This window comes from Gallinula chloropus (genome assembly GCF_964237585.1).
Source record: "Gallinula chloropus genome assembly, chromosome: 3".
Taxonomy (NCBI): domain Eukaryota; kingdom Metazoa; phylum Chordata; class Aves; order Gruiformes; family Rallidae; genus Gallinula; species Gallinula chloropus.
The window spans coordinates 103035487-103050827 of NC_140087.1; the positions used below are offsets into that span (position 1 = coordinate 103035487).

The 15341-nt window shown below is 38.0% G+C and overlaps 1 protein-coding gene across 1 annotated transcript in view; it reads right to left on the reverse strand.

Moving 5' to 3' along the window:
• Positions 1-15341, reverse strand: part of PXDN (peroxidasin) — a gene marked incomplete at both ends in the record, with an annotated part of 84915 nt that overhangs the window by 11722 nt on the left and 57852 nt on the right. The window contains 5 exons of the mRNA XM_084262067.1: positions 1566-1774; positions 4500-4634; positions 5224-6727; positions 11771-11928; positions 12358-12466. Coding sequence (XP_084118193.1) covers positions 1566-1774; positions 4500-4634; positions 5224-6727; positions 11771-11928; positions 12358-12466 — 2115 coding nt within the window. The remainder of the gene's footprint in view (positions 1-1565; positions 1775-4499; positions 4635-5223; positions 6728-11770; positions 11929-12357; positions 12467-15341) is intronic.

Consider the following 15341-nt stretch of genomic DNA (forward strand, 5'->3'; position numbering starts at 1 on the left):
AAGTAAAACTGTTGAAGGAGATGGCAATGAACAAATGTAATTACCCACAAAAAGAAGAAAACAGGAAAACAGTTATCTATTTCTGGCTACCACTGGCCTGGACAAGCACACTCTCTGCTGGGTAAAAAACTGGCTGGATGGCCAAGCCCAAAGAGTTGTGGTAAATGGAGCTAAATCCAGCTGGAGGCTGATCACAAGTGGCATCCCCCAGGGCTCAGTCCTGGGTCCAGTTCTGTTCAATATCTTTAGCAATGACCTGGATGAATTGATTGAATGTTCCATCAGTAAGTATGTGGATGACACAAAGCTGGCAGGAAGCGTCGATGTGCCTGAAAATAGGGAGGCTCTCCAAAGGGATCTGCTTCAACAAGCAAGGATAAGCTTCAACAAGGCCAAGTCTGGAGTCCTGTACTTGGGTGTAACAACCCCATGCAGTGCTACAGGCTTGGGGAAGAGTGACTAGAAAGCTGCCTGGTGGAGAAGGACCTGGGAGTGTTGGTTGACTGCAGACTGAACACGAGCCAGCAGTGTGCCCAGGTGGCCGAGAAGGCTAATGGCATCTTGGCTTGTTTCAGAAACAGCATGGCCAGCAGGTCCAGGGACATGATTGTGCCCCTGTACTTTGCATTGGTGAGGCCTCACCTCAAATACCATTCACATCAAGGCCCTGGAGCGTGTCCTGAGAAGGGCAACCAGGCTGGTGATGGGGCTGGAGAACAAACCTTACAGATGAGGGAACTGGGGTTGTTTGGTCTTATCACTGCCTACAATTACCTGAAAGGAGGTTGTAGAGAGATGGGTGTTGGTCTCTTCACCCAAGTGGCAAGTGATAGGACAAGAGGCAATGGACTCAAGCTGAGCCAGGGCAGACTAAACTAGGAACAAGTTCTTCACTAAAAGGGTTATCGGACATTGGAACAGGCTGCCCAGGGAGGTGATTTAAGTCACCATCCCTGGATGTATTTAAAAGACAGGTAGACAAGGCTCTTGAGGATATGGTTTAGTAGAGGATGGGTATGGTTGGACTCAGTGATCTCAAAGGTCTTTTCCAACCTAGTGATTCTGTCATTTTGTGATTCTATACCTTACAGTGCTGAAATCTGTGCTATGTTTAGAAAGTCTATTTAATATAAAATATTGGTCACTTAACAAAAGCATAGTTTTATATCTTATTATACTTTATACTTTATTCCCTTACTAATAAGCAAGGAACACTATTCTACCTCTCCCCTTAAAAGCTTTGCAATTAATGTAGACAAAAAGATGATCTCAAATAAATTGTAAAGCATCACAGATGATCCATAATGAGATAGAATCCAGCCTTTGGTATAGACAGACGAAAAGACATCTTCTCAAAGAAGACAGTTCAGTAAATAAGAATTTTACTCAATCTTATTCATCTTCTTATGTAACTTCTGGAAGTTAAACAGTAACACTCTGCTCCAGATTAGAGTTTGCAATATCTTAACAAAATTTGAACAACGATCAAATATCTTCTGAAAATAAAATAAACAGAAGTTAAGCAAAGTGCGGGTTAATAGATCGAAATCTGCCTGTATACAGACCTTCACAGCAATCTTGCCACATTCTGAGGTCCAGTTTTGGAATATCTTCACAGCTACTATATCCATGTGGGAATTCGGCCACCTTGAAGACATCATGCTGTACCCTGGTTATGTTGTCACCGTTTTCACACAAAACTGTGGCAAGAGATGTCTGCTTGATCTGAGTCAGCTGAGCAGGCGTAAACACACCAGGGTTCTCATACCATAACCTGTAATCTCACAGAAAAGACAAGTTTGTTAGTGAAAAAACAAAACATACAGCTTTTCCAATATAGTGCAGTACTATAGTCAGAATGAAATTAGTTCTTCCATAAATCCTGTTCTCAACTTTAAATTGTATCTGAGGGAGTGAATCAGATCCCAAAATGTAAGTGCTTGATGTTACTTCAGCCCTACTTGTGTCATGCTGACACTGAAAGGGTCAAAGTCTTGGACAAATCTTTGACTTTTCTTCTAGTCCCATTGCAATGTCTCAGATGTATGGACATCTATAATGGCACTAGACTACCAATTCTAGGGTTCTTTTAAGGTAGAGGCTTAAATTACCATAGATTTCTTTCATTGATAGAATCGCTGAGATTAGAAGAATGCTTAATCTATACCTATTTTATTATCAAGATAAGTGAGATATCACAGAATCACAAGGTTGGAAAAACCTTTAAGATCATCAAGTCCAACTGTTCCCATCCTATGCTAAACCATATCCCTAAGTACCTCAACAACCCTTTTTTTAAACACATCCAGGGATGTTGACTCAATCACCTCCCTGGGCAGTAATTAACAGCAATTAATTGTTGTTTAATTTACTAAGGAGTTATTTTTATGTAAAACTATTTTAATGACTATACTAATTCTGGCACTTATTAATATATGCTCAGCTAGTTCATTATATTCAAGGAGGAAACACTGTAGTTTCAAGTAATTTATTTTTCATACATAAAAATATAAATTGCTATATTAATATAATATAGTTATTTATAAAAATATAAATTACTATGAAAAGCAAGCCAGCCCTGGTAAAAGAAAATGTTTTAAGTTACTGGCAATGATTTGAAAACATTTCACCCTCTTCTAGAATGTAAGAATTGCTTGCTATGATACTGTTGACATCTCACAAAGCTGTAAAGTTATAATTCAATATTGATTTTTTTCCCCACCTATTTCAACCAAAAGTAAGTACGAGCACTTTAAACTTCATGAAAAACCAAAGACAATTTTATACTAAACACGGAAGTTTGGTCAACGAATATCATTTTACCCACTTATTGTATTATTTTCAAAGGCATTAGACAGTGAATCATAGAATGAATCATAGAATGAATCATAGAATGGTCTGGGTTGGAAGGGACCCCAAGGATCATAGAGCTCCAACCCCCCTGCCACAGGCAGGGACACCAACCTCCAGGCCTGGATCTACACAAGGCTGCCCAGGGCCCCAGCAGCCTTCTCTTCTCCAGGCTGAACAAGCCCAGTTCCCTCAGCCTCTCGTTGTAGGGCAGGTGCTCCAGCCCTCTAATCATCCTTGTGGCCTCCTCTGAACCCTCTCCAACAGTTCCACATCCTTCTTGTATTGGGGCCCCAGATCTGGACACAGTACTCCAGATGGGGCCTCACGAGGGCAGAGTAGAGAGGAACCATGGATTTCCTAGTACTCGTACCAGGAAAACAGATTCTGAAATTTCCACCTTGACATGAAGTTAGGTTCCCTTCAAACATCACTCGTTTTCCCTGCAAATGCACATTTGTTTTGTATGGTGCTGGCAGCTTTGATCCTCTGCCCATTGTAAAGGCTTTTCAAAGAAGTGAGAGTTGCTTTCACTACGTCTAATAATATTTTACTATTTCCTGGCATGTTGCTTCAAAACATTTGTATTCTTTGGACAGCAGAATCCCGTTTCCTAAACGCTCAGTGTTTTCCTACATTTTCTAAATGTTGTTTCAGGAAAAAGATAAAAATAAGTCCACAAACACAGAAAAGCAGTATCATTATCCTGTTGTGACACAAATCGGTACCTGTCACCAGCAATCTGGAGCTCATACTGCATATATTTCTCCCTTTTCTCCCTCTGCCTGCAGGCATGAGCTTTATGTTTCACAGCTTAATGTTTAAACAGATTATATGTAAGAAAGTTGTTATGAAAAAAAAGTCATACAAACAGGCTTGTGTTACTGACTACAGAAATAAAAGAACCTTTATACTATCTTAAGAAGCAATTTGACAACCTCAATAAAGCAAACAACATTAGGTAAAATGAATGAAATCTAATTTCCTAATTCTTCCTTGTTTCCCTTTCACTAGTATGGGACTAATCACCTTAAGTCTTTTGACCCTCCTGTCATGTAAAAGCTGGGATTCTAGGTAACAAATTCTGTTAAACTGAGGGAAATGTTGATTTTAAGATTATGAATGAGTGTGCAGAAAATATGCAAGGAGATCTGGCTGCTCTGACAACAGCAATGGACATTTTCGTATTTCAGGTACTGTAGACACTGAAAACAAGAAACTGTTCATAATGTGCATGTAAAGTCATTTAAGAACAATTATCAACTTGTGTTTTGGGATAACTGTTGCTTTTAACAGTCTTTTGGTGCACAGACATCCTGCATTGAAATAGATATAGGAGTTATATACACCGATTGATACTTTTCCAACCTGTGCTTCAGGGAGGAAGATGGTTAAAGTGTCTGAACCACCCACCACAACTCCTTTGCCAATAAAATATCTAAATGCCATTGAAAGGACATGAGTAACCTCAATCTTTCAGAAAGGAGACTTGAATAGCTGGGAAAAGGAAAATTTGTGTTAGCTGTGGTGTTTTTTGGAGCTGAGTATGATATACTCATCATAAAAAGGAACAGGTTTAAAAACTAAATTAATCATAACTTGTATACTTGATCTTTTCCTAAAATGTTTTCCATAGCATTTCAATTTACCTGTCCCCATCTCGAATGCGCCTAAACTGTGTGCTTAACAGACACATCAAAGTTGGTCCCAATCGGCTCCCTGGAACCAAGTCCTCTACCATTAGAGCAGGAAATAGGTCTATGTTCAGTGGGGAACCATACAACCTACAAAGAGGAAAAGCACAAATATTTAATAACTAATATTTTACATTTACAATTTAACCAGTATGTGGTAAAACTATGGCCCAGAGATATGAAGGAGATATGAAGTCTACCCCACAATTTTGATTCTTAGAACCATTTTTTACTCAATAATTTCTCTTTCCTGACTGCACATTACTGGTAGTTAAGGGTGTTCACATGAAAATTCTGTGAACAATACTACTGTTTGTTTTAGGATGTGGAATGGATGGAACTGAACATGAAAATACTTGCATAAGACTGGCATTAAATATGATCTTACATTAAAACAGCATTCATATTTAACAGCATTTATAAAACTTGACATTTCAAATTAATAATCTCATTAACACATACAGTATAAATTGACTTCTTTTTGTTCACAGAGATGTAGAAGTAGAGATGATATCTGCACATAGGAATTTTCCACATCCAAATCCTTGTGGGGATGGAAACTTCTTTAAATTCCTTTTACCCCCTTCTTAACAAATATTTTCTTCTAGATAAGACATTTAGCTACTGATTTTGCATGCATATGTAAATAATTGATTGGTTTTCTTCACCTCAGGCTCACCTGCTAAGTTTCTCCCTGATTTCAGGATTCTTAATTTCATTTTTCAGATCTTCAAAAGTCTGAGCTGAAGAAAGATTACAGTAAACTCTAAAATCATGGTAGGGAGGAATTCCATGATCTCTGCCTCTCTGAATATTCATAGCTGCCAGATCTAAAGCCACAGTACGTGCCATGGAGAAGAGTCTTTCTGTTAATTCTGTATTGAGTAATTGTGATGGGACACGCATCTTACCAGCAACACCAAACAATCCCCTTAGAAGTGGATCAATGCCTCCTTCATTTACAATCCGAAATGGAGAGAAGAATGCCTTATGAAGAGGTAGATGGCCTTGTGGAATAGGTTCAAAGTTTTCATCCAGTCGATACAGAAAAGGATTAATGAGTGTGTGACCAAACCTAAAAGCGGCAGTTGCAAACTCATTAGTTATGCCAGAATTAACACTGGGATCATAACCCTTATATTCGCCAAGCATCTTCATGCCTACCTCTCCAAAGATCTTAGGTAGCCAGTGGCTAAATGTTATGTGTTGCATTTCTGCACCAACAATTTTGCGTGTTTCATGATATATTGTGTCACCATCCCAGTGTGGATTGAGTTTCAGTAGCTCTGTGGCAATTCTGTTGTGTTCTCTAAACCACAATGTGTGGATGCTGGTAAGACCCAGCTGTTCATTAGAACGCTGATCACCAGCTAAAAAGCAGGGAATTGGGCTCTCATTCTCATCTCTCATACATTCTGTTGGAGGGCCAGTAGCGAAGGGAAGTAGAGGTTTGCCAGATCTCTGTACGATGCCCTGTTTCAGAAGACCCCTTTGACTTGCCAAGTCTCTGATTTCTAGTGCCTCATGGTCTGAACTGCCATACACATTGGATGCATCAATGTATGAAGTCAGCTGATTGATCTGTTCTCGTGGGTAAACAGAATTCATCAGGAGAGATGTCATGCCGCTTCCACAAACCGGACTGGACCGTACAAAAAACATGCAGCGTGCACCATTTCGAACTCTGGGATCATTTGGTGGTATCATGATGGAAAAGCATGGAGGATCATTTGTACAAACTGAACTGCAATGCTGACCATCCGAAAACCTGGCCTCACTTAGGGCAGCAACAGTGAGGTCAAGGTCATGGTCAAGAAACTGACCCCACTGCATGAGCATGTGAGTGTACTGGTCATCAGGAGTTATAGTTTCCGTTCCAATCAGAGTAGTTGAAACCAATCGAGGCATTGGGAGTGCATAGCCATTAGAGAGCCTCCTGGGTTCAATGCCCCGAGGCAAATTAAATCCATTTTCATAGACTGACTTTAACAGGCGTTCAAAGGCTGTCAGAGAAGCACCCCACATGGGATGCTGAAGGTTGTTGCATGTTCCGTCATGTGTCCTGTATTTCTGGTGGAAGCACATATCTGAGCAGTTGTTCACTCGTCGATGGGCTGTGCAGCCTGAGAGATTAGCTATCAGATTCAAATACTGTGGGGATACAAGGTCATTATAGTGATAACCTGAAACCAGAAGAGAGAAAGGAAAAAAATCAGACTTCATAAACCCATGGTCCCCACAGATCATTAATTTCTCTGAAATGTTAGCTTATTCTTGCATTTTCTACCAGATTAAATATCGCTGATGCTTAAAAAGACAATAATCACATATGTATATGAGATCATTAAGTCATTTAAGCAACAGCTACTAGAGGGTCAGGAGGGAACTGTGTAAAATGCCAATTCACATGTAACTTTCACAAAATGTTTACAAAAGCAGCTCACTTCTTATTTGGTCACTTAAGAAAGCAAAGATACTTTCAGAAATCAATGCCTTGTGTTCAGAGAAATGACAATGCTTTTCCCTGTGTCAGTACAAGCATTGAAAAAACCTGTCAGTAACTTTTACATGGATTTACAGGATTTTGTTTTGAGACTTGATAACTCAATGAAAATTATTATTTAGTTTTGCTTTATTGCAGCAAAAGTTACACAATTTCAAGGGAAAAAGTCAACAAAAAATCGCAAAAGAAAATAATCACAGGCAATATAGCTAAACAGAGGAGTAATGTCTCAAACAAGTGGTGTGGAGTATTTCACATCTTCATTATCCAGAGCTGTTTTCTAAAGAAAACTGGTGTTTGCCTAACACTTGGCACAGGTTTCCCCTGCAATCCACACCATTCACCTCTGGGACTACAACATACTTACTACTTTCCTGTATTCTATGATTCTATGATTCTATGATTTTTTTCTCAGTTCACAGAAAAATAATATATACAAAATATTTACCATAATTCATTAAGATTACATTTTCCTAACTTCAAACTACAGCTATATGTTACATAATCTCTGCTACAGTATGATGGCATAATGGCATGTTGAAGGGTTGAAGATCATCAGGCCTCCTAGTACAGTGTTGGGTGATTGCAAACAGGAGAATAGTCAGGCTCCACCTTGTCCATGCTGCCTATTAGAAGTCATTCTAAAAGTGAAATTTTTCTTTCCTTAGAAACCTTTGGGCTTCCTTTCAGGGAAAAAAAGTCATTAATTTGGGCTACATCTACATTATCAACTTTTGTAGACCAACAGAAATGTGTCTGTAGAGTGAAATTTTTGATGCTGAGAAAGACATCTCTACCACACCCACTGTGCAATAGGAGTAGGTGCCCTTCAGAGATGATTTATTTTGTTCTATTGGACTAAATGTGGCCCTGGACTACATTTTTCACTTGACTTCAAAACAATCCACACTGTTCAAGGCTGTACCACAACTCACACCAAAGCACAGTAAGTGGGGACAACACTTCAAGTGGGCCCTGCTCATCCAAAGCATAGGCACACCATCAGTGATTAATGGGTACACAGTGTAGATGAGCAAGGCTCCAGGATTCAGGAGAGCCCAGAAGGTAGAATATTTGGCAGTGTTGATGTACTTTTAGCTAACTACGAACCATCATACACCACCAAGATTCTTGATCTGGAAAGCTTACAGTCAGGAGTAAAACCAATGAAGTAAAATAAAGGCAAAAGGAAAAAATGAAATGAATGAGTGTACAGTGGTACTGTGTTCCCACAGGCTCACAGGGTTCCCACCGTGATGCTAATCATTCAAGAATATGACCTGCAGGCAGTTTTCCGAGATGTTGGTGCAGGCTACTTGCACACAGTTGAGAAATGTTCCTTTTAGTCCTGGGCTTGGTCCCAGCATGCCTGCAAAGACACCAACCTTCATCTACATTCAACACATAAATGTGCACTAGACACGCTACTGCTCTGTGCCAACTGCTACAAGGAAGGGCAATTTCAAACAAACCACCTAAAGCTCCTCTTTGTCTTTGCTTGAAAGGGACTGGATTGCTCATAGCTGCTCAGCTGGGACAGGACCTGTGCTCAGTCAGGGGATCTATGCTTTTTTAACCTCAGGCTACATGTATTCCCAGTGGTTTAAAAGTCAAAGCAAAGATATTAGAGACCTAGTGCTTGCATTAAGCAAAACTAACCTGTTCTTACAGACATACATAAACTATTTCATGGAGTATGCCAGACTAGGAGAAAGAAAAATAAACTGCAGAGCAAAACCAGTATGTGCCATGGGGTAATGCAGTAAAATAGACTCTTCAAGGTTATTATTGATAACATACTATAATATGGTACTAGGGCAGTTTATTTCTAAAACTACATCTTCATTTATCATGGAACACTTTCCTTATGATCATTATTCATGCAGTCTTTACATAATCACTTGTCTGCTGTGTTTATCCTTGTTGCCACACACATTTCCAAAATCAAGTTATGAGCAAACTCAACTGCAAATGTTTTGGGTGGAATGACCTTCATTACCCATTTAAAATAAAAGGTGCAGCTTCTCTATTTAGAAGTTGAAGTTGGAGGGAACGTCTCATCTATGTGTTAGATTGGATGGCTTTCTGCGCAGAGTGGATGCTGTCATAAATGCCAGTCTCAGACCTCTAATTACCCCTTGCTCCATAGGCACTAACACTGATTTTGCTTTCTGAAAGGGTTGGTGCTGAGCATTTCCAGTGCTTTTAAGTTGGCTAGCTTAATTCACATAATATTAGCCATATATTTTTCAAGCTGCAAGGAAGATGTTCCACAGAGTCATAGAAATTGATTAGAAAAGTGTCCTGGTTTCAGCTGGGATATAGCTACTTTTCTTTCCAGTAGCAGGCATAGTGTTGCAGTTTGGATTTAGGGTAAGAATCATATTGATAACACACTGATGTTTCAGTTGTTGCTAGGTAGTTGTAGTGTCAATACCAATTCAAGGGCTTTTCAGCTTCTCATGCCCTGCTGGGTGCACCAGAAGCTGGGAGAGCACAGCCAGGTCAGCTGACCCGACTGGCCAGAGGTATGTTCCCTGTCAAAGAACATCAGGGTCTAGACATAACTGGGGAAGCAAGCTGGGAGGGGGTGTCACTGCTCAGAAACTGACCGGGCATCAGATTGTTTTATTTTCCTTTTCCATGTGGTGACCAATTGTATTTATGCATCAGTTGTATTATTGTTATCAGTTATCATCACTGTTGTTACTGTTATTGCTATTATTAATTATTCGCTCTCTTTGTCATCCTATTACTATCTTTATCATTTTTTCCCATCCCCATGCCCTTGGACAGGGAGAGCGTAGCAAGTGGCTGCCCGGTGTTCAGTTACCGGCTGAGGTTAAACCGCGGCAAGGGGATGTCTAACCTGACTAAGTTCCTGCTGGAAGCAAGGCTGTCTCCAGCACTACACCAGCTATATCCTTGCCTAGCAGGCTTGAAAACCTCCAAAGACTGACACTCCTCAGCCTTTCTGGTTAAATTGTTCCTATGCTGCACTGGCTTCCTGGTGAGAAAGTGTTTCCTAACATCCAATCTGAACCTCCCAAGCTGCAATTTGTAGCCATTCCCCTTGTTACACAGTCTGGCACAGCAGAGGAGAATTTGGCTCCATAGTCTTTCCTTGGGATATTCCAAGATTTTACATAGAAAAACATCTCTGAATGTGAAATTGTTGAGTTTCTCAACTGTTCCCAATGCAAACTTGCTAAATAACACCTCTCATTGGGCTCTGCATTTTGAAATAAAACCAGAAAAAGGACAAATATGAGTATTAAATCTGAGCATTAGGCTATTTAAATGAAAACAGATTTATTTTACTACACAACTTTTCCTAAAAGCCAGGTTTCAATGGAGAAGGAAGCTCCAGTTGCGAACTGAATTTCCAGTATCACAGAGATGCCGATTTTGTGTTAATTTGTATTTGTATGCTTTAATGCCATTTTTTGGTAAACTTTAAGTGACTGAATTTTGCTATTACAAATCCTAGGGAAAAGTAGTCAAGCAATTCTCACACATTGGGATTAATATATTCCTAATACTATATTCAATATGCTTGCATATGTGTCTAATCAGAGAACCAAATTAAATCAGGTTGCTCTTATAAAAGCCAAGCCTTCAAAGAATTTTGAATAAGTTTTTGTGGTAAACTATTCTTCGCAAATTATTTACTCAGCTCTAATAATGAGTAACAAGCTTGTTTTACTAGCCAATGTTAACAGTACCCCACAAAGCTTGCAGTCATTGGTCGTATAAATACTTGCCTAGTTTACAGGCAGAGTTAAAGTTTTCGGAAGTTACAATAAATACTCATTTATTAACATCAAAAAGAATATAATAAGTAAAAATATTTCCTCTAGATTTTCAGTGTAGCTTTTGGCTATGTCTCAAGTCTCAAAAGCTCTCCTAAAACTCTATCATTATTTCCAAATGCTTCAATCCTATGTCCCAAGCCTCTCCACACACATATCTACACACAGTTGTATATGCTCCAGCTGGACTTCATGACTCCAAACTTGGACTGCAATAACTAAAAAGTAGAAATATTAAATTTCACATTTTCCTCCTATTTATAAAACGCAGAAAAAACTGTATTTCTCATTACATCAGACCAGTGTTAAAGGAAATAATTAGCTTAGTTCATTAGGCACGTAAAGAGTGAGTGTCAAATAGTTCTTTGCATGCTACTGTGGTACATGCAGAAACCTTGGTCTATAAAGCATACAAATCCTTGTTATATCATCTTCTCTCCTTGCCATGGCATGCCGACACAAAATGGTTTTACTTAAAGAAACATGAACAAAATACTGATTATTTTTAATATATAACAGAAAAGCCTGTTCTGCTAGGAAAACATGGTCCTGATGAATTAACACACAGGGAGTTAACAAACAGGATGCATTATGCACTTCCATTATACCAAATTTGACCAGTAGAAGAACATGAACATGATTTTTTCCCTAATATGTAAGCTTGAGGAAAAATAAAAACATTCTTCTCTGAGAACTCAAACATAATGAGTTACACCATAATGTAGCAATGTGCAAACCAAGGGCTGAGGTGGGCAAACAAATACTGGGTAAAGTTTTGCATTGAATCAGGCTCAAGTACTCCACTGATTTCAATGAAATGGGGACCCAGACTCAGAAAATAAATGTCTAAGTAAAATGATTTAAGAAGGGAAATACACTTCAACACAGAAAAATAAGGAAAGAGTACTGACTTGTTCCATTCAGGTCAACCATTAGACCATCCTGCACATGATCTTGAATAAGCTGCAACGTCCTTTCAAATATTTCCCCAGCTCTTGCTTGCTCAACAGTGTATGGATCCCTTGGGTATCGAAATAAGGCTAGCAAATCATTTGGAGAACGAGGACGACTGAGAGATAATTTGGAAAAAAAAAGTAGGTGTACACAGGAGTTACAGATTAACAATTCTACATAAAACATGTAAATGTTCAGCAACACAATTAGTACATACCTTAGTTACTCGTCTCAAAATGGAAAGCAAGCAAACAAACAAACAATTTAATAAAATAATAAAACATTCAAAGTTTAGTAGCAATTAAACATTTTGGAGCCTTTTAATAAACATTATCTCAGCAGAAAAATTGCTGCAGCCAGTAGAGATCTCAACAGGAAAGTTTAAACAATAGGAGTCCTGACACATAAAACAGTATTCCCAGAACTAACAAGATGTTAACAATGTCATTTAAATAATAAAATGCCTTCTTGCTTAATAAATGTTCCATTATTTCTAATATATACAAAACTAATTTTGATTTCTCGATATAAAAAAAGGAGATACCTGTCAAACAGATGTGTGCGTGTTGAATTTATTGCTCTGTCAACAGTCGCAATTGCTTCCACAATTGATGTTTGTACAAAAGGATCTCCATTTCGGCTGACATTAGGGACTACAGAAAGAGGAATTCACATGTTATTGCAAAAATGGCCACACACAAAAAGATACTTCTATAAAACAGAGTCTAGACACGACATCATTTCAGTTGTACAAAGTAAACCCCCGTTCTTTAAGCATTAGTTCGTCCAAATATAAAATTCCTAACCATTTTGGAATTGTATCAAAGCATATTACGGCACAGCAAAATTCATTTAAAACAGAAGTAAATGTAAGTTTTAAAACTTGCTTTTAATTCTAAACCAAAAGGAAGTGAAGATAAATGCATACAGAATTTAGCTGTCCGTTAATTAGTCTTAAAATTTCAAGTAAAAATGACCAAAGAAAAAAAAATTAGATATTATTAAGAGGGTTTTTTTTTTTCTGGTGTGGTATATTTTCAGCTTTCAGATGTTGATATCAAGAGCCTGACATATCCACTGCAATCATTGCAGTATTCCCTTTGATTTTAATTAGTACTGAATTCAGTGTAAAGATTTAAAAGGTTTACAGAAATGTGTTAGAAGACGAAAATACTGACAGACTTAGTTTTCTTTTATAACACATGCATCACAAATTCAAAGAGATTTTACGAAAAGTTAAATAAAACACACACAAGAAAAACCCACAAAATTTTATATATTCACAAACAGCTACAGTAAACTAACACTGCTCCTCTCCCAAGCTTAGTCTAGAAAACAACACACATCGATTTTAAAGGGATATAAATATATTATATATTTTGATCATTACTTTGGTTTTTACTTTAAATGGTATCTATCTTTTTCATACCATGTCAAAAATCATATGCTTAAAAGCTGTTTAATGACTGTGTACTACTGGAAACTCACTAATGCATGGGCCCATTCATCTGCCTTTTCATACAGTACTCAGATGCAGCTGGATGTTTCTACAATATATCTGAGGCTAATAACCTTCCTTTCAGTCTAAACCAAGAACTACCAGATCCAGGGACAACAGCTAACAATTTCCAGAGTATGTTTAGATTGGAAAAGTCACATAGGAAGAAGGGCAAAGTCGGGAAAAGGTCCAAAGCAAATACACTGGAATAAAATCAGCAGATGTACAAAATCAGCTGACATAAAAAATGCTGTTTGTAAGATTTTTGTGTCTTTTTTCTTTTCTAGGCAATATTTCATTATTCCTTCATAACTGGCAGCTCAGGCTGTGTCTATATGAGTTTTAGAGTCTGAACCTGGGTAATCAAACGTAACCATCTATATTGTCAAATAAAACAATCCCTGGCACCTATAGCTGTAGCTGAAGCCCCTTTCTCTGCCCTGAGACCAGCTGCCTTGGGCTGCTGACAGCACAATCCCAGCATCAAAAATGAGCTGATACTTTCCACAGTGTCTAATGGCAATGGCCACTGATCTGTCATAATTACCAACCATTCTCCTTGCCTGACAGCTTCATTTTCATAGTAACCATACGTGACTTATTTTAAGGAGAAATATCTTTTACAGGTTTGCTACCCCCATTTTAGCTGTTTCAGAGAGGATGTGCATGTCATGAAGCATCTTAACACTGCAACACTGCAGACTGTAAAAATCTGGTGGCTGGTTAGCTTACCTAGTGTTGTCTAATCTCTAATCTTGGTGCTCAATTTAGATACAGGTTTTGCAAAGCTATCATTCTGATTTATGATAACACATGGGCTGAATCGTAAACCTTGATCAGATGTTAACTATACTGTACCTTATTTTTGTTTAGACTACTTTTGCTGCCAGTGATTCCCTTTTTAGACTGATAAACAGTTAAAAGCTCCCTGCAAGCCTTTCACAGAATGCCTTTCTTTTGTGGGGAGAGGATATAAATGGCAAATTTTAAGTGCCAAAAACATAATCTACACACATCCTGCCTAAGCCTTAATCCAGGGACTTGCAAAACAACAGAAAAGAACAGAAGAAAATGGCAAAAGCCCCCCACCCCCCAGCTTCTACACACTTACCTTGATTCTGTCTCAATGTAAAGAAAAGAGAGTTACCCATTAGGAGCACTCATAAAACATTAACTTTGTTTAAAAGAAACACTGACATTAAAGTTTTTTTAAAGATTTTCTGGCTGTACAATTATTAATACTATTCAGATAGCAATTGATGTGTACTTTTAATCTGTCTGCTTGTCCTCCTTGCTTCTCTAACAGCTCAATTTTTATACCAACCATGGAGAAACAGTCTCTGATATCCCACTAGTTTAAAGGACAAACGCAATTTACAGTTTCTGACTGAATACAGATCAATCAAGGGTGGTTTCACAAATTTTAGAATTATTGATGATGCAGTTTACAATAGAAAAATAACCAATCACAATTAAATACTGCAGATAGGATAGCATCCAGTTCTGTGGTTTGCCAATTTCAGGAGATGAGAATGAGCAGTCAACACCTGCACTACATGAATGAAAGTGGTTTCCATTGGGCTTATAGTTCAGTTCATGGTTATATTTTTCAGAGCTCTTCTTTATTTGAGACCTGGCTAATTTGTTTGGGATTTTTTGTTGGGTTTTTTATTGTTGGAGGTTGTGGTGGTAGTGCTGGTTTTGTGGGTTTTTTAACAAAAGCTTTTCTATGCATCTTCAGAGTAACCAATATTATCTGATTTTTATGGAATTTTTTCATTTGCAGACTTCATATACATATCTGAAACCTTATCATTGAATGTTCCTAGTCTTGCATTTTTCCTGTCAGAAATAATCTTTGCAGATTAAAGAAACATAATTTTTGATATAGGGAGGGATAGATCGTTAATCTATTAAAAGCAATGTAAGCCAGGGAACATAATACATTTTATTTGATACCACGTGATATAGTGGTAATCAATAAATTAGAAAAAAACACAATAAATGTTTATGAATTTAGTACACATAAT